The sequence below is a fragment of the Marmota monax genome, unplaced genomic scaffold (genome assembly GCF_021218885.2).
Source record: "Marmota monax isolate L192 unplaced genomic scaffold, Marmota_monax_Labrador192_F-V1.1 WCK01_AAM20220418_F8-fsc00026, whole genome shotgun sequence".
NCBI classification, from domain to species: domain Eukaryota; kingdom Metazoa; phylum Chordata; class Mammalia; order Rodentia; family Sciuridae; genus Marmota; species Marmota monax.
In genome coordinates this window covers 2,642,448-2,666,512 of record NW_026693108.1, presented here as the reverse complement: position 1 = coordinate 2,666,512, position 24,065 = coordinate 2,642,448, and the positions used below count along the sequence as shown (strand labels likewise).

The following is a 24,065-nucleotide window of genomic DNA, read 5'->3' as shown; positions in this document are numbered from 1 at the left end:
CTCTCCAAACAAGAAGGCCCGCCAGAGCCACGGCTCGGATTTTCCATTGGAATATGGAACAAAGCGAAGCAAACTTGTGTCCTGGGTTCTTACTGTGTTCACGGAACTCTTCTCTGGGGTCAAAGAGCTGGATATGGTGAGCGATCACTTGGGCAGAAAGCCAGCACCCTGCGAAGCCCAGACTGCACCCCAGGGCCGCAGGCCGGGATGGCCTTCCTGGGAAGAGCTGGCTCACCAGCGCTCAAGGACACAGGCTGAAAACCGGACACAGGCAAACACGCTTCCCCGCGGCACAGCGGGCTGCCTACAGCAGGAAGCACGCATCGAACTCAACAGCCATGTCCCCAGGAGGAAAGTTTCCTTGAGGAACCACGACCCCGCTCCATTTCCCCTCGGAAAGGAGCAGCCAAGGCCTGGGGAGGCTGCGGCCCAGAACAGCCACGGGGCCCGAAACCCACGCTGGAGCACGGCCGCGGGAGCCCACGGCTCAGGAGATGAGCGGAATCTGTCTCTGGCCCCCGAGCCCCAGGGTCAGCTAACCACAGGCAAGCACAACGGTGGACCTGCCAGGCCAAGGTTTCTTACAGTCTTTGCATATTCTTTGGGCAGACAAAAATGGGAAATCACAAGAATGTGAGTGTCATTTGAAAGGAATAATGAGCATCCACTAACTTGGAGGACCTGAAGCCTAACCGACTGGCTCTCCACCCTCCTGTCTTCCAGGTACCTCTCTAAAGCCCCAGAGGAGTGACAAAAAACCTGAATGTGGGACCGCCTGCAAAGGGGAGTGAGTCCTGGACCCCTGGGTGCAGGTGCGCGAGGGCACCAGGCGTGGGGAGGGACACAGAGCCCAGGGAAGGGGGGCGGAGGACACCCTGGTACTGGACATTTCCTGAGTGGGCTGGGAGCTGGAGGAGAGCGGCCCCTCCCCTCCCCACCTTTCCATCTGGCCAACCACGACTCCCGGTTGTCCTGCCTGGGGAGGGGTTTCTGACCTCAAAAACCAGAGTCCGAGTGGCCCCAGGCTGGCCCAGAAGTGGAGGGCGGGCTGGCCGCATGGCCATGCTGGACATCAGAACTGCCCAGGCCACGCGAGAGGCCCAGCACCGCCGCATTCCCGTTCTCCTTTGCCTGGGCCCCGCCCCTCCCTGGCCTTCCCCTGCACCACCAGGCCCTGGACACACCCATCGGCCACTTTCTTGGTCCGTATTTCCACAAAGCTGCTACAGGTCTCAGGTGCACCGATTTTAGTCTGTTTTTAATGTTTGTTCACCAAAGATGACTGATGCGATCATCCAAAGCAGAGTCGCAGCTGAATGGCAAATGGAGTATGTGGACCCTCAAGCCACGTCAGCCGTTAATGTATGTGTTCAGGACGCAAGACTACAGCCACGTGGAGGACACCAACAGGCATCTTTGGGGGCCAAAGACTGACGTCTCAGGCTTCATCTAGGTGGAAACCCAGGGCTGTGAGACGCCCAAGAGCCACCGCGGCTCCTCACAGGTCAGCTGCTGCAGCCACAGCGTCAGCCTTCCCCTTTCAGGGGAAGCGTGTTCTCCACAAGGCGAACGAGGCCACAGAGGCCAGGGCAGTGGTCCTTCTGTTCCACATCCTCCAAGAAGACAAGAAGGTTGGCTCTGAGGCCCCCCAAAATAATATAGGAGGTCCAACCTTGAAGAGTGGTATGTGGAGTGAGGGCTGGCCCCCTGGCAACCATGCTGGACACACATCTGCAAGAGTTTGTTTCCATTAGCAGGTGATTTGATGTTGCTCTAAACAGAAGAGCCCTGTTTTGTGGTCAGCAATTTTCACATGCTGTTGTATAGGTTTTATGTTTTTGTTTTTTTTTTCTCTCTCTCTGAAAGCCTGTTGAAGGCCTTCTGGAGTTTGTTTTTCGGTCTTGCAGTATGCGCTTACCCTGCATGCACACACGAGCTGAGAACTCCAAATGGAGCAGCTCTTGGAATTCCAATTCTCCAGCTTCCCGGAGGGAACACAATCTATGCAGCATTTTCATCATCAAAATGTCATTGCACTGTTTAAAGTTTGTGTCTAAGGCTTCATTTCTTCTATGATTTACCCTCTTAATCAGGACATCTAGCGCCCCGCAACATGTGCACACAGCACTCAAGATGCCCTTAAAAGGCAGCCTGCCCCAGTCCTCCCTCCACAGGCTGCTGTTCCGCCTCACTCCTCTTCCCCTTGGGCTCCAGTCTCCCAAACCACCACAGGAACATTTCTAGAAGCAGCTGTACCTGTCCCCTCTGCACTATTCACACCCCCACAGTCCACTCCTGGAGCCACCGGGTGCCTTGACCTGTCCACACCTCAAAACCCTCATCTCTGATGCAGGTTCCAAGAGACCGGACTCTCCACCCCACGTCGTTGTTCTTCTGGGTTTTTGTTTTGGTCTGGCTCTTGGCATCACCTTCTGGTTCAGCCTGCCAGTGACCTTGGACCAAGTGACCTTGGTCTCCTAGGCTGGGGTGGTCCGTGATGGATGGCAAGGGTCAGCGGGCGGAGGCAGAAGCTGAGGGTAACTAAGCTGTCCCAGGAACAGGGCTCTGTGCACTGGGACAAGCACAGACAGCAGGGACACAGTGGGAAGGGGGAGGCCACCTCGGCCTGGAGCACCTGCACAGACCTGGAGATGCCCTGGTGGCCTCTGAGGACCAGGGCCGGCTCTGAGCTCTCCTGTCCAGGAATCCGAGTGGCAGCCTCTGGTTAACACCACTCTCCTCACACCTAGTGCTCCCCCAGAGGCCACGCGGAGGCCAAGTGGCTGCTCTGGTTCAAAGCCACCTGTCTTCATGAGCAGTTGGACATCATAAAGCAAAGTCTCCCAACCTTTGGTTCTATCTTCTCATTCCTTCAGCTCTTGTTCTCTGAGGCGCAGTAGAAATGGGTGGAAAGCATTAGTTACGCAGTCCCCTCCTCACTGGCCGCCCTGTAGGTCACCATACGGATCAGGACACTTCTGGGAGTGCAGGCACCGCGGAGTCAGCGACCTCCCAAGGTCACAGGCAGACCTGTCAGAGAGGCCACCCTCCCACAGTCACCTTCCCACTTCATGAGGACTGTGTGGGAAGGACTGGGCTTCGCAGAGGACTGCTGCCCTGCCCAAGTGCACAGTGGAGCACAGACCTTACATCAGTGCAGGACGCCTCCCTGGGGGCACCGAACAGCCGAGGCACGCTCTCTGAAACCTGCTACCTGTTATCATGGGGCACTTCTCCTAGCACCAGGTGATTTTCTGAAAGGATTCTTCCTCTTTTCTCCCACTTGAAGAGCTCTGAACTGAACTTTTAATTACACAATTCTGCCTTCTGCAGAAATACAAATTAGACATTCATCTCTGAATTTCAACTTCCTAGCATGGCCTTGGCCACCGCTTGGTCAATCACGAACACTGGCTGAGCATCTGTTCTGGGCCACGGTGCCCCTGCACTGGGCTCAACTGGGAAGGCCCAGAGACAGAAAGTGAAGTGCAACTGGGTAGATGGGATCTGCACACGTGCACAGGCCATCAGAGGATCCAGGAAACGAGATAAGCGCCCAACATTTTGTACAGACAATACGGTTAATGCTTGCCAAAACTGTCTTCCTTGACCAGGGACTTGCCCAGAACCCTCAGCAGGGCCAGCATCCTGCCTGCCTAGTGCTTCCGAGACAGCATCCAAGTGAGCTCTCCCCCATCCACTGCCAAGTTCAGGGGCCTTTGTCTATTTCAACGGATCTTCTATAGCAATCCTCTACCAAATCCCTCCAGACCATAGGTTGGTGGCACCCACCCCTTTGTGCATGTAAAAAAACCTCACATGTGGCCTCCTTAAACATGCTCTGTGCCCAGGCTCATTAAAATCTGCATGATTTCAAGTATTCCTGAGCCCACTGGAGAAGAGAAGCCATGTTGTGGTCCAGAGTGGACCATGATTCACTGACTCATCCTATCATTCTAATTTGGGGGTAATTTATTAAATAATAATAAATAATAGTAATTTTTATTAAATGATAAAATGTCTTCCACTATTTTTTTTTTTTTTTGGTACTGGGGATTGAACCCAGGGGCACTTAATCACTGAACTACATCCCCCAGTATTTTTTATTTTTTGAGACAGCGTCTTGTTAAGTTGCTTAGGGCCTCGCTAAGTTGTAGATGCTGGCTTTGAACTTGTAATCATCTAGGATCCCTTAGGACTACAGACATGTGAGTTAAAGTACCCCTTCCCTTTTGTGTTTAATTTATTTTAAACAGAAAGAGAAGCAGGGACCAATGTCAGGAAGACCCAGCCTGGAAATTGGCTTGATCCACTGCCTGCTTTTCTCCCACACAGTCCCCCAAAAAGGCTCCCCCTGCCTACAAGACCCCAGGTTGGAAGGAGGACAGGCACCGAGAGGGTGGCCACTGGCAGGTAGGCAGGGAGGGTGGTCGCCACCAGGACAGTTGTCTCCAAGCAGAAGATGAGTGAGAGGCTGGCATGCCCAGGGTTGTTACCAGCAAACAAAGTGGGGCAAACCTTTCCAGAACTAAAGGCCCACCTTAGACTCAAAGCGATCTGGGATGGTGAGAAGGAAACTGGCTGCTATTAAAAACTCTCAGTTCCCACCAGTGTCTCCTAAAGTATTTGCAGCCCCTCCTTCAACTGGTGACACTCAAGGTCATCCACAAATGCACGTCCACCCAGCAGTGCCACCATGGAGAAGGGTTGTGGCCCGCCACACAGATCAGCAAAGTCCAACACTTGGGCAGATGGGACCCAAGGTGTGTGGACGGTTGCAGAGGAGGCCTGCTCTGCACGATCTCTGGCCATTGAAGTTGATGGCTCTCACATGTGTCTGTGACTCTGGGGACTACAGGTCAAAGGTACAAGCTGGCGGTAACTGCTCCAACCTGAAAAGCTATTAAGAATAGCTTGGGAGTTAAGTTAGGTTCTGTTCCTCTGCCAAGCATAGCTTTCACGTTAATGCCACTCTTTCTCATCACACAGGTGCATACTGTGCCCCACCAGAACAAGGTGTATTACACGGTTGGCGTGGTGTGCCAATAGCCTGTCAATCACTTTCATTCTGACACAGGTCACAGGAGATTCTGCTGTGACATGGCACAGTACCAACTCATGCTGAGTTTCTGAAGATGTTGCGCAGACATAGGAATATCAGTGGATCTTACCTCTTCCTTGCTGACACTTTAAGAAGAGACATTCCAATTAAGAAACCAAGCAAAGAATCATTCTAATAAATATTTCCCACTAAAGGCCCTGTAGTGTAATGCATTTGTATCATTTCCTCTTATTAACAGCTTCGCAGTTGCAGGGTGATAAGGTTTGAGTACGGCCCACTGTACAAAATGTGCCACACATTTTGCCAAGAACTTTGACCTGTGTTTTCTTGTTTAAACGGCATTTTCATAGCAATAGGTCTTGTGTTTCTGACTGTCCTAACTCACAAATTAGATTTCCTTTGCCCAGGAAGCCTGGGACACCTCCATCCCTGCAAGGAGACTCCAGTTTCACCAGGTAGTGGAAGTTGCAGCCAAGGGCCTGCCTGTCTGCCATGGTGGCAGGGCACCTCTGAGTGCAGCCAATGATGAGCTAGGGACGAGCTTTACAGAGCAGCCACGCAAAGCCATGGGCTCACAACTACTCAGCAAGGTATAAGACATGGTGTCCTTTGCAGCTGGAGGCCCCAGGACATGTCCCTGCCAATGACTACAGCAAGCCCCATCCTCACTGTATGTCTCCAGCTCTTACCAGGTCCTGCTGGCTTGTCCAGAGACAAATGCAATTTTAAGGCAAAGGACAATATTCTTGCATCACTATTGTTGTGACACACACTGTCATCACCAGAACCCATTTGTGTTTTTAAGGGCTTCTCCCATGCCTACATCTGGCATTTCCACATCTGATGGCTGGCAGCTTTCCCATGAGTGGCTCTGCTTAACTCCCAAGGCAGGGTGGAGAACTGAGCTAACTCATTTCCTACTCTAGAGACACTTCAAAACTTCCATCAAGTGGAGCCCCTCTGAATGTCCATTGGTCTCAGAGACGTACTTTAGCACACAGTAGGTTCTACCTCCCAGGGAGGACTTTGGTTCTCTTCTTACATCTACAGCTGTTTTAGCAAAGCTGAGTGGGTGAGTCAGCAAAGGGGGCCACCTTCAGACTTCTGGTGGAGCCTGATGAAAGGCAGAGAGTGTTGATGTTAATTCCATAAATAACCATTAAGGGCAGCTCTTCTTACCTGTCTGCTCCAAAGCCTGCAATAGTGCCTGGCACAGAGCAGGTGTGCAGTGTTGACTGCAAGCCCGAATGAGTAGCATTCATTCACATACACACACACACACACACACACGGTATAGACACACAATGCACCTATGTTCACACAGATTGTAAAATCTCACCTCATGAGGTTCAATCACAGCTATGTTCACTGAATATGCTCAATGAATAAAAGCTGTAACATCCCATAAACGGTACTTCAGTGAAACAAGACTCAGGTGCCACTCGTTTCCCTGAGACAGGCACGAACGACTTCACAGCGAGAGCAGCTGTGCAGTGGCTTGGGACTGTCCCACCTGGGGGCTTTTCAAGACGCCCCGAGGTTTCCCTCTTCCACTCTCCTACTAAGTGTCTTTTGGTCCTCGACCCAAGCTGGCTCTGAGACGGCCAGCAGCAAAAGCTCTAGTGGCTGGAAGCACCTTCTGGGATTTCAGCACAGGGAGCACGGCCATGTGGGCCTCCCGTGCCTGCCTGTGCTCTCACTAAGTCCTCCACAGCCTGCGACTGGCCCTCTGCCGGCCCCCGTGAACCACGACGAGGAGGAAAGACTCCAGGGTTCCCGTTCTGCACGTCTTACTCAACTGTGACCTGTCACAAGGGCCACCATCAGGAAGACCTCTACGGGAGATGCCACCTTCTGCCTAGCTGCAAAACACAGAACAAGATACGGCAGCGGTGCTGCCACTAGGGGCAGGAAAGCCAAGGTCCCCGCATTTCCATTTGCTTTTTTTTGGGGGGGGAGGGGGGCACAGGGGATGGAACCCAGGGCTCCACACAGGCCAGGCAAGGACTTCACTACTAACCAGGGAGCCACACCCCCGCCCCCAGTTTGCTGTATTGGTTTTATTTTCACCCTGGATCAAAGCCCAGTTTTCCATCCTGGAATACTTTGGGGACAGAACTCAAAAATTATGCCATAAAAACTTTCAATTGGGCTGGGGATGCGGCTCAATCGGTAGCGCACTCGCCTGGCATGCGTGGGGCGCTGGGTTCAATCCTCAGCACCACATACAAATAAAAAAAATAAAGATGTTGTGTTCACCGAAAACTAAAAAATAAATATTAAAAAAAAACTCTCTCTCTCTTTAAAAAAACAAAAACAAACAAAAAAACCTTTCAATTGTGTGTGTGAATACCATTATGATCTCATTATTTAATCAGTTACCAGAGAAGCTTTTCTTGTTTTAAAGCATGGAGTGGTGATAAAAATACTAGTAATAATTTTTCAGTCTTCCTAGTTTAACTTACATGTGAAAATCAAAGCTAGGACCGTGAATTCAGAAATGACAGTGACACGGAGGCCACGTAAAAGCTTCACCAGCATCACCACCGTGTGCTGCCTTGGCAGCAATTCTGTCACAAAATGCATTATCACCTCTATTTTACAGATGGGTAAACTGAGGCACGGACTGGTTAAGAAGGTGGTCAAACTTCACTTGCTGGTAAATCAAGAATTAACCCCATCTCCTCTGGCTCCAGAGTTTACAATTGAATGATTCTCTTTCTAGATTCTGAAACCTAACTGAAAAACTTCGGGGGTCAAAAGAAAATGGCTCAAGTGTCACTTTGTCAACACAGCATAACATCTATCAGTCCATTATTCAAATCATTCTGACTTTAACTTGGGCGTTTATCCAAATTCAAAGTACAGGAGCCATTCCACCCACCTGCACATTTTCCAACCCAGAAGGAAAGTCGACACACATACTAGACAAATTTTAAATGCCAGAAGATTCTGAGCTCGAAGCCTATTCCCTTGCATTGGTGTTTTTAGCAATTCTTAGCCTTAGTTGTTTTATTTTCACTGATGGAAGAAGGTGGGGCGGCTTTGGTTACAAATTTGGCTGCTAGCCTAAAACAATGCCCAAAGTTATGTATGTCATAAATGATTTAATCAAGAGGAAAAAACACATATCTCACATTCACGGATGATAACCTCCATGAGAGAAGAGAAAAAAACATCTAAAGTCAACAATAAATAATTTAAAACTATTATTTTGTTAAAGTATTAGGAGTCTGAATTCCAGAATAAAGAAATACAATCTAGCTATTTTCAAGTATCTGGGAAAGGAAAATCTAATTATTATCAAGGCACCTAATGGCTATTTGGTCAGACTTGCTTTAACAAATTGATAAAAACCAGCTGGTGTTTGCATGCTGTTTATATGCAAAAATATTTGTTAAAGATAAGCTCTGATAAGGGACAAGTCAAGAAAACAGCCCAATTCATGTCCCACAAAACTAAAAAGGCCGTCCCCTGCTTATCGGTGAATATTATCAATTATTTATAACAATACATCTGATCCAGAACCGTGCTATGGACAGTATTTTCCCCACCCTGACCCACTTTCCTACTTTGGCAACATTATCTTAATTTTATAAACCATTTCCTGACCAAAATTTAGAGTTACTTTAAACCACTAACCCCAAATGGTCTTTAATCTCCAGGAAATGGATTTGGTGTCATGAGAGACAAAGCAGAAACTTCTCAAGGGGGAGCAGAGGGGCAGAGGCTGAGGTGGTGGGGTGGGTGCCGTGGCTCCGCCCTTGGCCAGTCTCCACCCCAGACGCCCTGAGCCAACCTCAGCAGGGGCAAGCGCCTGAAGCCACGGCCCCTGCGGATGGCAGAACCCAGACTTGAGGTAGAGGGGGCATGCGAAACCACATTGCCCTTTCCTGATGAGGAGGAAGGCTCCCAGGGAACCCGGACAAATTACCTGCCCAGCATCCACTTCTTGATACACCACATGTGGGCTTCTGAGATTTCTTCTCTCCTTTAACCCCGCCCCCCCGCCCCCAGTGCATCCCACAGCTAGAACTGGAATTGTTGGCAATAGCAATGACAGTAGAGAAACTGAGAATTAAGGGTCATTGAACATGCAACACTTGGCCTCAACTGGAGGGCAAGCCAGGGCCCTGGAAGGATGGCTGCCTCCAGGTGGGGCTGTGCACTGCCACCCATGTGAAGTGGTGAGACAGCAGGACCTGTGGTCTCCAGACCAGCAGCACCAGCATGCCCTTGCAGATGCATATTCTCAGGTGCACCCCAGGCCCCTGGAGCTGTGTGCCAAGCCCTGGGTGTGTTGTGCTCCTCCAGTGGCCGACGTTAGCCCCAGGTACCTCAATAATACCATCACTCTGCTGTTGATTTCTCAGGGGTCACTTTTCACATAACAGAATAGTGTCCAGCACAAGGCAAGCACTTTACAAAAGCTTTACAAACATGAACACCTTTGCTCCTCCTAAACAGCATCATGTACCTCACACACGAGGAGGCCAGGGACAGTCACCTTGTGCAGGCAAGCATGTCCTTGGACCCTCCTCCAGGTGTGTCCTCAGGCTGCCATTGTCCTTCCAAAATTACACGTGTGCATCTGATCCTTTAATTCCCATCCTTAGAAAAATAGGATTTTCTTTTGTCTAACTAATCTTGGGTTCTTGGGATTAAGATGAACCCTCTCCTCTGACAAAACAATGACCTCAAGTTAAGATCCCCAAGTTAAGTATTTTCCAAATGGACATTACAAAAAATGCACCAAACTATCAGTTCTGTGACCTTTTTACCTAATAAAACCTTGTGTATTTTAGTAATGATACTAATTCACCTTAAATCGAGTTCTAAAGCAAGAACAGTTTGATGCTAGCACATACGTTGCACTCAGCTCAGTAGTGATTCTGTGACATTAAAACTTTCAAAGTGCAATTCAAAAATTAAAGCTAATTAGGAAAAAAGAACCGCTTGTGTTTAAAAATGACATTTTAAAGCTGATGCTCTTGGATGATGTGCTCTTATTCTCAAAAATAAGTCACTGGTTACATAAAAGGAGAATCATAAATTTTAAAATAAACTTTGATTTTTTTATATTATAAAAATAATACAGCTACTTTATGAAGTACATCTAAAGATCCAATAACCAAATCTTCCACTAATTAAATCATATATTATTTCTTTAAGAAAATAAAGAGAGCTGGGTTTTGGCTCAGTGGTAGAGCACTTGCCTAGCACGCATGAGGTACTGGGTTTGATCCTCAGCACCACATTAAATAAATAAAATAAAAGTATTGTGTCCATCTACAACTAAAAAAAAAATTTAAAGAAAATAAAAGAAAGAAAAAATACTGAAATAGTTATCCCCAGGCATATCTGTAACATGCTCTAACAGGAAACAAATACAGACCTAGAACCTTCAAAATGCCCCATGTGCTAAAGGATGAGTGCCAGGGGTGCTCTTTCCTTCTGAAGTGAAGACAGAGCTGGCCACCTGTCACCATCTCCCAATGTTCATCACCCCTAAGATGGGAGGCACTGCAGGCAAAAGTTTGTGGAAATAGCTTTTGATACATTGAGTTACAACTTGAAACACTGGGGTTTGCTTTAGGTACAGGAGTATCTTTATTTTCTAAAGTAGAAACTCGACAAAGATTTCAAATAATTTTAATCAAGTGTCAACTAGATATTGTGTCTCCAGATGTTCTGCTGATTAGATGATGTTCATGCCACTCAGCTAACCTTTCCATGAATGGGTAATAAACAGCTCATTGTGCATTTGATGACCTGGGAATAGAGCAACTGGTTCTTCCAACTCATAGCCAGTGTCTGTTGCTGTTACTTAAGAACAAGAAATGTCAAAAATACACTTACAGGGCATGTAGGGGCTGTAGTTCAATGGCAGAGCACTCGCCTGGCACTTGCCAGCTCTTCACTAAATAACCAAACTCATTAAGACCACTGAGGCCCTGGGTTCAATCCTCAGCACCACATGAAAAAAAATGAATAAAATAAAGGCATGCTGTCCATCTACAACTACAAAAAAAATTAAGAAATAAAAGCAATTCCAAGAATAGAAGATAAGAAGGTTGATCACACCCCTTTGTCTGTTGATACAACCAACAGATACATCAAAGCCCATGTCAGTAAGATATTTCTTTTGTCCTATTTGGACATCTGCATATCTTCTACCTTACCACAAATCAAGTGAGCACAACTCAGATAACAAAGTGTTCTCATAGTGTGCATGCGATGGAAAACCAAACTTCTACAAAGAATATTACTAAGCCATGGAATAAACTATTTACAGAAAGAGCCCAGCACTGTGTATATTTCCAACTCATGTTTAGTCTGGGGTGAAATATCTGCTCCAAATTCTAATTTCAGGGGAAACACCTTCACATGGCATTATCCTCCCTGCATTCTCTGTTAATACCTCAGGGATGGACGATGGAGCATAATTTCCATGAGCCAGCAGGCAGCTCCACCGGGCTCCCCAGGGGATCCGATGCTAATGGGAGCAAAAACATCAGAACCAATTATGAGTAATTAATTCATGATCTCCTCCTATGGACCAGGCCCTCTCCCAGACACAGTCAGGGGGTTACAAAAAAAAAATACGTCCACAAGTGTCTCGTAATTGGCAGGGGTGTCAGAACCAACCCACCTAAGACAAAGCCACACCAGCCACGTGGCAGCAGCAGCAACCGGCCTCTCCCCAGTGCCTGCTCACTCACGGGCAGAAGCCCGTTGCAATCCACCGACATCGCCGTCATCCACGTTCTGTGTATTAGGGACCCGAGGCTCAAAGAGCTTACACTGCTTCTGGGTGGCAGAGCAAGGGTTCAAATTTAAGCTGGATTTTTAAAAATCCAGACACTTAATATTCTCCCTCACAAGCCTGATTTTAGAGGCAAGTGGTGAGGATGGGACAGAGATCTGCCCTAAGAGACTCAGGAGAATCCCAGCAAGACAAGAGAAAGGAGCGAGGTGAGGGAACAGGGAGAAAACAGTGGCTTCCATGGAGCACAGAGAATCCTTCCTGACAGTCACCCAAGTCACCTGTTGGGAGACATGAGCCGCAGGCCACATAATTAGATGGATCCTCATTGTGGAGGGAATGCAAAGCCAAGGTGGCCATGGTGAGGTCCAGGAAGCGCAGGTGGATGTCTGCAGAAAGAGCGTGCTGGAGAGGAGAGGCTGGGAGGCGGGCAGGCAGGAGGGCTGGTGGCCATCCTGCACAGCAAGGAGACCTGCAGTGGGCTCAGAGCCACAGGAAGAGAAGGCCAGGCTGGCTCCTGGAAGCACTTAGGGAGTAGTGGGGGCTTTGTGACTGAGGAGACTTGGGGGTTAGAAAAGGGGGAACCGGGGCCTCCAGGAACAGCCATGGTCTCTGGGCTCAACATCAGGAAACAGAAGGTGCCATGGACGACCAAGATCACAAAGGCGTGAGGTCACCCACCTGGGTGAGAAGGCAGCTCTGAACACCTGGCTAAGTTTGTGATCAGGGCAGGACAGCTGAGGTGTAGTGTCCCTGGCAATAGGAAGACATCATCCGACTGTGGATTCAAGAAGGCAGGTGGCGTCACCTTCCCAGGGATGACAGGAATCCGGGGAGAGAATGTGGAGAACAAAGGCACACCCACTGCAGGGCTTAGGGAGAAAAAAGGTCACAGAGGAACAGAGAGAAAACTAGGATAGACTCCCTAGGAGAACAATGGAGGGAGCTCAGGATGGAACGGCCCCCTGTGTGCCCAACTGAGAAATATTAACCAGAGTAATGCCTGCAGCATTCAACACCTCAAAGAATTCCCAATGAAAACACACTCGGGTTTCTAATCCTTTGCATTGTATGCACAAGAACAGTAGGAATACGTCTTTCTATTGTTCCACAGCTACATTTTTTTTAGTGGCTGTTTAATAATAGCAGGAAGAACAATGCTCTAATGATATTATTTTAGGCATTCTATTGTTGCTTTTGCTTACTGTATCCCAAGAGCTCAAAATACCAAGCCTGTGAGAGACACTTTCATTAGGTTAATTGTTGTCCAGTGGTAATTCGCCCAAACAAAGGTTGTGATATTTTCCATTCTTGATGTCCACCCAGTATCTACAAGGATTTGTCCCATAGCATCATCTGTGGGCTCCATTTCTATGCAGAATATTTGCCAGCTCTTCACTAAGTAACCAAACTCGTTAAGGCCATCTTTACAGTTTCCAGAAATGTGCCAACATTCTTGTTAATGAATAATGCAGGGTTTTATGAATTCCCTCGTGTCCTTGCCCCAGTGAGGGGAGGTTTTCTGGGTCAGTTCCTACAGGCACTCCTGCCTAGAGTCAGTCATCCATATTTAACTTCCCCAATGCCCCTGCCCCCTGGAGAGAAGAGACAGACACGTTGGAGCTAGGCACTCCCTCATCTCACCCTTCTCTTGGACCTTGCCCTCCACTTCTCTCTGTCCCTCTGAGATCAAAAGTCAGCCACCCAGATTGCTTACAATAGAAACAATGGCTTCTGGTATCTCTAAGTAGGGAATTTAAGGTCCTCATTCAATACAAAGACCCTTACGCTTGAGAGGGGATAGGAAGAATTATGCCTTGTGCAAAGGATACACCATGATAGCACAGGCAAAAACAATATGCTGCTCCTACTTCTTCCACTTATTTCAGAGGTGGGGTGTCCTCCCGGAAGCCGCTGTGGACTCCCAAAGCTGGTACTCCTATGCTCTTGGTTTCCCTTGATCGTAGCCTTGACCAACCTGGATTCTATTTTTCTGTCTCTTTCTCAGTATTTCTCACCAGTGTGTGGCTTTCATGGTGAAGAGACAGGGTGTCACTCCACATATGCATCTGGAACTCTGGACAGAAGTCCAGCAGAGTTCCAGATGCATGTGTGGAGTAAGGGAAGAATGGGTAGGTTTGTGAGAGGAAGGTGTGGGTCTTCCAGAGAAACTGAGACATAGGATTCAAAGAGTCCCCCAATCACCTGCTTAATAAAAGCATGAAATTTAGGCTCTTCTTGTCCCTAAGCACACTCATTCTGCATACCTGTGACTAATCTGTAGCATCACTAGCCATGCAAGAGCCCAATCTGACAGACACAGGGCTGATGGACATTATCACTTCTGCTGGGGCTCCTAGGCCTCCCTGTGCCTGGTCCCCTGCCACACACAGAAAGCACAAGAGCTGGCGTGCTCCACACACTGTTGTTGGGACTCCTTGGAGGCCCAGCTCCTCCTCTCAGCCACATTCCCCTGGTCCATTCTTGCAGGGGAATCAAATCTCACTTGTTTGAGCTCTGGGTCACTTGGTCCCAGGAGTGCTGACTAACGGTCAGGAGGTGATAAGATTGCCGGGCAGCCACCAATACACTTAGGGAAAGTTTACATTTCTTATTCCTAGAAATAATTTATTAAGATGGATCACCCAGAACCAGTCGGAAGGGAGGCTGGAGGCTGCAGAAGGGAGGCTCATTCAACTCAGGACATCTGCATGACCAGAGCAGAGGTACTCATGGTCAGAACTCTGGGGGCCTAAGCCCTATTCCTCCTCTCTTGCCTAAGAGGGGAAAAGAGGAGTGGGAGTGTAGTGGGAGGTAAAATCAATAATTTGAAAATCCATCCACAAGTAAAGGAACAGTGTGATCACAGCACACAGGGTCAGATGCAAATCAAATAGTCTCTCACCCAAGAAATTAAAGCACCCCTCAGCCTGGCACACAGTAGGTGCTGCAAATGCAGGCGAGGAGGGACTCAGACACCAAAGAAACAGGAGATCCAAGCAAGAGGCATGTCTGCTGGCTTCTGAGTTAGGATGTGACAAATTCACACCATCTTTTCATTCAAATCATATTTTAAGTTATATTTTGCTTGGATTAATATAGTCATTATTTCAACACTTTGGTACATCTGATGGCTGTTTTTGTAAGGAGGTAAGTAAAATGTTATTGATGGCATGAAGAGGGAGATGGATTTTAAAACTGCAAGATATTATTTTTAAATGGATTTTCTTGTAAACCCTTAAGTTTATGATAATTCGCATGTTCATCACTTTTCTCTAATTCGGCCAGGAAAAATACAGTGTAGTGACAATATCTTGGAGGTTACCGGTGACAGGAACGACCACATGCAAGGTTTCCTGAGACAGCCTATGATACCTTAAGGAATGGAGCGAAGCTAAGGGCCAGGAATGCACTTAGCCATTACAGAATACCTAAAGGGAAGTAAAATAATCCCAAACTCAACATTGAGTTTGATTTTTCAGGTAAGAAGAGGAGTTTGAGTGAGTGCTTCATTCCTTTTAAGGTCCTAGATGTCTAAAAAGCTAGCTCTCACAATTAGCTTTGCTTTGCTAACACTGTCAATCAGAAAATCTAAACCCAAACAGTGGTTCATATTTCCCAACAGAGAACATTCCCTGATTTTCCTTGCCATTGGGCCTACCAATCTTGTCTTAGAAGTGTTAAATCTATTGGTCAATATTTCTAAACCAAAATAAAGGATTCTTGAGCCCACTCTTGAAGGTATTTTTGTCATCATTACAGAAGGGTGTTTAAACAGCTGGCTATGGCGCAGGGCGAGACCAGGAGCGGGAGAACAATCTGAAGTTAACTGCTGATGTAATCATAGAGCTCTCGGTATCCAATGAAGGAGCTGCCGGGGCAGAGGCAAGCTCACAGTTAAGAGACGCTGCATACATTTCCAGATTATTCTAGTATGTAACAGTTAATAACTTAAACACCGTGGAGTTATTGAATATCATTCTCTCAAAAAAGAACTGAAATCTTAAAAGGACAAACCCAATGGCAAGCCTAAGAAAAGCTAAGACTAAAAAAAGTAAGTGTGAGAAATCTGGCAAGTAGCAAAACCATTTTTAGCATTTGAGGGGAAAAAAATCAAAATGTGCTTAGAGGCCACACCTCTGGCCTCTGGGACTGCTGGGCTGTGACACTAACAGCTGAAGCTCTATTCTCTGGAGGGGAAGGGAAAAGGGAAAGAACCTGACTGCAAATGGATCTCCAGAGCCTTTCTGGGCAAGCACATAACCAAAGGAAATGAAAACTAAGCAAACAATTTGTGCATGAAACAATGAGATGGAGTTTCACTTTAGTTTCACACTCAAATACAAATATGGTTATAGTTTTAAAACACATACTAACAGAAGGCGGCCAGTCCAGGATGGTCACTTTCAAGCTCATGTACCCGGAGAGCCCATCTCAGTTCTCAGTGTGCCTTAAGCTACACAAAAGTCGTGGGAAAGCAAAGAGACAGCTGTTTCCAGGCAAGCGGCCCAGAGCTGGTCAGCCTCAACCACCAGAGTCTCCAAACAGCGAGAAACACGCCCAAAGCGATTCAGAGCCCTACACTTGTGTGGGGCTCTGAGCAGCATGGGGTGCGCGTGTCCACCCTTCCAGCCAGCCCCCAACCCCCTCGAGCACCCAGGGCAGGTGAAGGCGGCCAGCCGCTGAACATCTCCGCGATGCGGGTTCAAGTCCCGCTGGCTCCTGTACACTCTTACCCCACCGAGGTGCGCACTAAGTTTCTGGTCCCTTCCAAAGGCCGGGAGAACTTCCCTAACTCTCCTGTACCCGGACCATAACAAAGGAGGCTCCGTGACGGATGCGCGATCGCAGCCCACAGGGATCACCAGCGGGACCGGCCCGAAGAGTGCACCTGGGTGTGCTATGCGCGACCCCTGAGGGGAGAGTGGGCGGCTGGCGCTGGTCTCCGGACAAAGGCCTCGCGGGGCGGCCGGGGCTTTAGGGCGGGACGCCGGGGAGTGGAGCCGGCCGGGGACTCACCTTCGCAGCGGCCCGGCTGCGCTCCTCGTGGAGCAGAAGGGCGACGGGCAGCAGCAGCAGCCAGACGCCGAGCCGGGGCCCCATGGTGGCGCGCCCGGGGCGGCGAGAGGCGGCGGGGAGCGGCGGAGGACGGCGGCCGGGCGCGCGGGGGCCGCGGCGGGCAGCTCACTCTCGGAGGGCTGGGGTGTGAGCGCTGCGCACCGTCCCGGGCGCGGCGGCTCGGAGCGGAGACTTGCGCGCGGCCGCTCGAGCTCAATTTGTTGGCGCCGCCCCCTCCCCTAGGCAGGGCGCGGGCGGCGTCTCTAAGGGGAGGACCCTGCAGGGCGGGTGAGAGGCGGCGGGAGCGCGCAGCTCGGGAATTGCGCTCGCCGCGAATCGGGACACCAGTGCTCCACACTCTGCACCCCGGGGCTCTAGCGCCCGGATCCCCTGCGCCTTGGGTCCGGGCCGAGGACCGCGAGCGGACGCCCGGGCCCCCGAGGCCGGCGCCCAGCGAGGCCAGCGGCGCTGGTGTTGTGCCGCTGCGGGCGCTTCTGGAGGGGCCAATGCGCGTAGGCAGCAGCCCCTGACGACCGAACCCGAGGTGAGAGCGACCCCCAGGCGGCATCGAGACCCAGGCCCCAGGGCGCGGACTCCGGGCTCCCGGCGGGCTGGAACTGCGCGCTCTTCGGCTTCGGGGTGGGAAGGCAGAGAGTCGGGGAACCGGAATCGCGCGCTGCCTGGGCTAAGCGGGACCAGCCAGGGCCTACGGGGAAGGCCCCCCTTTTCATTCTCGTCGTGGGACGGCCTCTAGTCACCCCTACAAGGAAGCCTGGGGCGCACCGCGGAGACCGAGACCCGCGGCGAGGATGCTCTGCCTCCCCACCCCTTCTCTAACCCGCTTTGTCTCTGGCCTTCAGACTAGGAGGGACTGAGCGGAGCCCAGAGAGGACAGATTGGGACCATGGGCCAAGAGCGGTGCGCGGCGGCTGGCCCTGCCTTGCGGCGGTAAGCGACATTCTGCCTACTCCCTCGGCCCGGGCGCAGGGGGCCCTTACAGGTAACTTTCAGAAACTGACAAGTCGGGACCCGCATTCACGTCACTCTTCCCCCCCTCTCCCGTGCAGGTGGCTGCTGCTGGGGGCCTTGGCAGTGGGGTTCCTGGCCCAGAGCGTCTTGGCGGTAAGTACAGCTCGGCCTCGCGTTTGGATTTGCGCGCCCGCGGGGATTAGGACACTCGCGTGGCCTTCAGAAAGGCAGCTCTTCTGCCCACCTGAGAGAGAGAGAGGGTGTGTTTGTTGGTTCCCAGTCCTGCAGCTGTGCATTGCAGGCGCGGCCTCTCGGGAGAGCTCATAATTAAAAACGTAGCCTAAGGCATCGTAACATCCTTGCATTCACATCTTGAAGGAAAGCCTTGGCCTTAGAAGCTCAGGAAGAAAGTCAGTCACTTGGCCGTGAAACCGGCCCAGGGGAGGCGAAAAAAGTCACTGTGGAACGCTGCAGTTGGTGTCTAGGCCCTGCCATGGACAGAGGGCTTTTGGATGTTTAAATTCGAGGCTCTGGGGAAAATGGGCTGGGCGAGAAGACAACCCCATCATGTCAACCATCCTGTTGGAACAAAGGAAGAGAAACCCATCTTCCTCCTGAGGGGTGGTCTGGCCTGGGGTGAGCCACAGGTGGGAGCTGGCAAGCCCTCCTGCCTATGAGGGTTTCCTGAGCCTAGTCCCCCACTCAAGGCAGCTCTGCCAATATTGTCGTTGCACGTGGTTGGTTACATGATGGGGTTTTACACATTTAATTAAGCAGTAGCCACCACATTTATTTTGCTGTTACCATGCTAAAACAGCACAGGTGTGGTGGCCTCTTCAGGAATAATAATGTGTAGAGGAGTGAAAATTGAGGACACTTGTTAGGTGTCTCTACCCCCCTCCATTTAGTGTGTGATGGAATAAATAGCGACCAGTTACTCAGGTGAGGTCCCAACCAGAGCTAGCCCTGCTCTCCAGGGCTCTACTCTGCCTAGAGCACACAGAGGGGTAACTGTGTTGGTGGTTTTATTTAATTGCTATTGTCACACCTGTTTTACTGCTAAGGTTCTAAAGTCAGTGAATGAGGAAATCCACTGTCATGTAGAAAGAGACACTGGTTTAGGTTCAGGGCCCAGAGTAGGAAGGAAGCAGAGGAGCTTGGAGGTTTTACCCAGGGTTTACTACGCCAGAACATTCTTAGAGCTTGGTCTGTCTCCTTCCTGTTCACGATCCTGACTTATGCGGAACAGAACCTAGATATCAACCAAGCCCATTACTGAGGGTCCTTGTGCACGCATCACATAGTAGACTTGGCCCAGACTTATGGACCAAAGAATACACGTGTGCACGTGTTATGTGCACGTGCACGCACATGAAGACACACACGCACACACACGCAGAGGAGTTTCTCAGAGAATGCCAGACAGGGTTCAAGTGTGCACATTGGTGTGCTGACACCCAGGACCCTGACCCTAGAACCACCATTGGCCCATCCAGGTCTTCCTGCCTGAGGATGGTGAGTCCCAGGAATTCTTACTGGGGACCAATCCTAAATCTGGTGGAAAGGGCTCCCTGTCTGGCAACTGATGCACCAAACATAGCTTGCCCTATGGGCCTCACCTTATAATTCATGCCTTAGTTTCTACCCTTTGCAGGAGTGAATGTCCCCATTTTGCCTTGGAGGCCAAGTGCCCTTCTGGCTGGAGTGCAGCTCCATGCCTGCCCCATCCTGTCATGTGCTATGAACTCACCCTCAGTCTCTTTGACCCTTGATCCTTGGTTGGGACCAAAGGCACTGCCCAGAACTCCCCAAAGTACAGCCCTTGGCCCCCACAGAGCAGAATCACCTGGAAAACCTTAGTAGAAAGTCTGATTTGGGTCCCCGTCCCAGGTCCTCTAGTGGGACTTTGTGAGGTGGAGCCTGGGAGTCTACATTCCCACATTGTGCCAAAGTTCAGGAGCCAGTGAGCTAGAATATTGAGTTGAGAGCCAGTTGAGGTCACTTGCCAATTTCTTTCTTTCTTTTTCTTTTTTTTGGACTTTAGATTCTAAATCTACAAATAAAAATAGATAAATATTTTAGTGATTTTCCTAGTGACACTAGCAATGTGCTGTTCAAAAGGCATGCAATTTGTTAAGTTCCACAAAACATCGATCTTCTGCTTACTTCTTATCGACCAGCTTTAATTGCTGTTACCCATGAAATAAATTCCTTGATTCTGTGCTACATTCATTAAGTTCCTCTTAATTGTGGCAAACTCAGCTCCACCCCCGTTTGTTGGCCCAACTCAGGAATCCTGTCTCCTTGTCTGCGGTATCAGGACTCTTCCCAGGGGTGGGTCCATTCAAGGAAAGAGCTACAATTGTATCTTCAGAGCATCGTGCAGAAGCAGCTGAACACGTTAGTGAAAAGCCTCGTTAATTATTTAATGAGTGTTTTCTGTGTGCCAATTTGTGCACATTAATACATCAAAGCCTCCTCAGAAAGCATACCTGAAGTAGCTAACTTATTACTATCATTTTGCAGTTGAGGGGTGGAAAAGGCATAAAATGTAAATAAATGCCCAAGAGTTTTCTCTTTTTAAGTGACTGAGGGGGTTTGGAACCAGGCATTTGCCCACCACTCGAAACCTCCAGGATCCCAAGGCAGCAGTAAAAGTGCTCTTGAGTTTTGGTCTTTAGGTCTCCCAGCTGTGTAGGGGGTTTCTCCTTGGCCCTGACCTTGAACTAACATTGAAGCCCACACACTGATTCCTGGGAAGTGGAATCTCTCTCTGCTGCTCTGAGAATTGGGAACACAGATCAAGGGAGAAAGGAATCAGCTCAGGACCCGGTGTGGGCCCAGGTGCTGTATGGACAACTTGGGCCACTCGCTGTTACCCATGTTGCCTTTTCTAGAGGCCCCCCTCGCTTGAATGCAATGCCACGGAGCTAAAGACATGTGTAAACACCCATCCTGAGGGGCAGAGAGGTGCTGACCCCAGCCTCCCCCAGATGGGCTGCCGGGTACCGTCCCACCTGGGTCAGCTGCTGCTGGGTTATTGCCTAATGCAGACACTCCGCTGGCTTCCGTGTCTTTGAATAATGGGGATATTCAGAACAGTGTTCCCCCTCAGAAGGTTGTCACATGAGGGGGTGCATGTGAAGTGCTTTGGGGTGTCGTGCATAGCACAAGTTCCAGGAGGTGTCTGTTGGGTCTGATTGAGGGAAGATCCTTGAGGCCCGAACACAGTGCCTGGGAAAAGTGGGCTCCAAGGCTGCCTTGGCACAAGCTTGAGTTTCTAAAAAGCCTTTTAGGATCCCAAGCTCTTGAAAATGTGCCTGACTGTGCTGCAGGCAGCTGCATGCTCCTCACCTTCGTTGGGACGTAAAAGCTCTAGCTGCAGCCACACCGAGCATTGTTACTTATCTCAAGAGGCTGGCAGCAGCCTTGAAGATCTGAGGCCCAGTCCTGTGTGATTCTGGAGGAAGAGAATTCCAGAGAACAAAGGCCTTCCCTGACATCAAATAACAGCAGGCTGGGCGGCCACCTAGTGACCTCAGCCTAGGGACAGTCAGGGCAGGGAGTGGGGACAGTAACACAGGTTCTCATAGGTATGTCTGTGTACCAGGAGACTCTGAAGCACCGGCACTGTGCCCCAGGAAGAGCAGGCTGCTTGGGCACCAGCCTGTGTTTCCAAGTGGCCCTCCAGAGCCAGGCCCTGGAAAACCCATCTGGCTCTGCTGCAGGCTGCTATCCCTTTCCCTCACTTCAGAGGCAGAAGTAGAGCAGCGAGGCCTTGAGTCCACTTTCTGGGGCCTCAGCAGAGGTGGGCTGAGAGGCTTCTGGAGCCTGGCTAAAGAGCAGGAGGACAGTGCTTTCCTCCTTCCTGGGCCCTGGTCTCATTGTGCAGAATCTGTGCCCTGAGAAGGAGAAAATCTTAAGTTCCCCCTTTTCTCCACGGAACACCAACCCCATCCAGCCCTCTAGAGGCAGTGGAAGTAATTCTCCCTGGGTGGCTTGGATGGCTTGGCCACAATAAATAACAGCAGGATTCGTCACCAGAATCCCACACTAGAGGTGGGGAGGAAGGATGAGCAGAAAGCAAAGGCAAGAGAAGAGACTCCTGGCGCTGTGCGGGGCTGTGTGCAGAACCAGAGAGAGAGTGTGCAGAGTTGAAGGGAGACGTTCTAGAACAGGAAACAAAGATCTCGCTAGAATAATACCAACCAAAGTACTGTCTGATGTGTGTCTGGGGAAAAGGAAGGGAAATGGGTGACTGGCTTAAATGGTGAAGACAAGGGGACAGCTGTACTAAGACCTGACCTCAGTGGGCAGCTGTAGTGAGGCCTGCCCGCAGTGGGAAGCTGGGTAGTGAAGCCTCACTACCAGGAGCTTTTGCATCTGAAAAGCTTTTGATCAGAGGATTTAGGGAAAGCGCCCAGTGGGGCCTCTGGCCTTCCAGGGCTGCTGTTGGTTGGCATTCACCCCACTGCTGAAGTGGCAGGGACCATTTGGAACTGGCTTGGGCTAATTCACCTTGTGAACCAGCAGTCAGCACGGTGGGCCTGCCCTGCCTGGCTACTGACTGGCCATTTGTCCTCAGAATGAGGAACAGGCTGAGAAGGGAGGTTGAAGAGCTGTGTGGCAGGCATTGGCAGGAGCTCTCCAGGTGACCACATGCCCTGGGACACAGCTGGCACTGCAGCCTGTGCCTGACCACCTCTCCATGGACCCTGCAGTTCCCAGAGGCTTGAGGGTGAGCGCCATCTTAGGTGCGTCCTGGAACGAGGAGGGTTGCCCAGTGAGCATCTGAGCTGCTCCAGCATGCGACCTAGAAATGTCCTTCAGGAGGCCTTTTGTCTTCATGGTGTTGAGAAGCTTCTAGAATGTGGTGAATAAGTGGTACTTGACCAGTTGAAGAGAAAGGAAAGGCAGGGTTTCAGACAGCTGCCTTCTGCATTCCCCTGTAGTGGCCACTCCCTCAAGTCAACAGTATCTTGGGACATGCAGCCCTTGATTTTATTGACAGTGGGTTTCATTTTTATTATTCATGAAAGAAAATCGTGCCATCTCGTCTTAAGGGGACTCCATGGGCTTCTCCAATCCTGTGCCTGTGGTCAGGGAGTGAATTTCAAAGGAAGTAGTAGTGGCCAGAGCTTCACCAGTGAACGCTGACCTCCCCACTGGGTTCTAGGCCCCTGCTGGGGCCCAGGCCATCTGCCACGCGTCAGACTCCTGCTCTGCGCATGCTCTGTGAAGGTGTGTGCCCTGCACTCAGTGAGGCTGGCTGCACAGAAGCAGCAAGCTCTTTTGTGAGACCAGCTCTCCCAGGGCCTGGTGGTGTCCTGGAACAGCTCTGGGACAGAAAGACTCTAGAAAGGCTGGCAGAAGCTGAGGCTGAAGCTGGATGTGCCGATGTTAATGGCTTGATGCTGACGAGCATGCCCACGTCATGTAGGATGTTGACGCCTCGTCTTGTCTGGGTGAAGAGTACACAGAACTTGCACTGTCTTTATCACTTTTCTACAGATCCGATTATTTCATGTACGATAATCATCTTTTAATTGTTCCTTAGAAGTCGTGAGCAGCCACGTTTGGTGTGCACAGGCAGGTACGAAAGTGCTCAGAGAGGGCTGAGGAACAGGGAGTCTTCCACTAGTGAACAGCAGATGTACCAGCAAGAGGAAAATATTGTTCCCATTCTTTTCTCAAGTAAACACAAGTCACTGTTTCCTGAAAATATGGAAGAGGTAGTTTGTCCCCTGCACAGGAGGCAAGCTTTACGAGGAGAGGAGAGGAGGAAAGCACGTTCACGTCTCCTGGTCACCCCCCCCCAGGAGGCCCCCAAGGGGGGTGCTGTTGCCCACCCTTCCTGAAGCAGGGGTGGTGTTATCTCTCTGTCCTGTTTCCTGGCAATAACTAGAAAGGAGATTCCACAGTCCTTGGAATCTCCAGTGATAACGTCCTTTTGTATGCTAAAGAGTTGACTGATGGCTGGCCCCCATAGGTAGCTGCAGATGAGATCTGGTCACCAGAAAGGCCAAGACAAGGTTAGAGTCCAACCTCTGGACAGGGGACAGGGACTGGAAATTAACTGATCACTAATGACCAAAGCTACATATTGGAGCTTCCATTAAAAACACAAATACTGGGTTTGGCGAGCTTCCACACACATGGAGGGAGGCTCCTGGAGGTGGCTCCAGAGAGGGTGTGGACACTCGGGCCTTT

The 24,065-nt window shown here is 50.1% G+C and overlaps 2 protein-coding genes across 3 annotated transcripts in view; one reads left to right on the top strand and one right to left on the bottom strand.

The window, feature by feature from the left end:
• The window catches only part of Col4a1 (collagen type IV alpha 1 chain), a 129,240-nt gene extending 112,247 nt beyond the window's left edge, over positions 1-16,993 (bottom strand). The window contains exon 1 of the mRNA XM_046454779.2: positions 16,848-16,993. Coding sequence (XP_046310735.1) covers positions 16,848-16,931 — 84 coding nt within the window. The 5' untranslated portion in view covers positions 16,932-16,993. The remainder of the gene's footprint in view (positions 1-16,847) is intronic.
• Positions 16,549-24,065, top strand: part of Col4a2 (collagen type IV alpha 2 chain) — a 152,103-nt gene continuing 144,586 nt past the window's right edge. Inside the window, exons 1-3 of one of the 2 annotated variants that reach the window (XM_046454778.2) lie at positions 16,549-16,573; positions 17,747-17,834; positions 17,954-18,008. In XM_046454778.2, the coding sequence (XP_046310734.1) occupies positions 17,791-17,834; positions 17,954-18,008 (99 nt within the window). In that variant the 5' untranslated portion in view covers positions 16,549-16,573; positions 17,747-17,790. Of the gene's footprint in view, positions 16,574-17,291; positions 17,431-17,746; positions 17,835-17,953; positions 18,009-24,065 lie in introns of those variants that run through there. The other variant, XM_046454777.2, reaches the window with a different exon arrangement.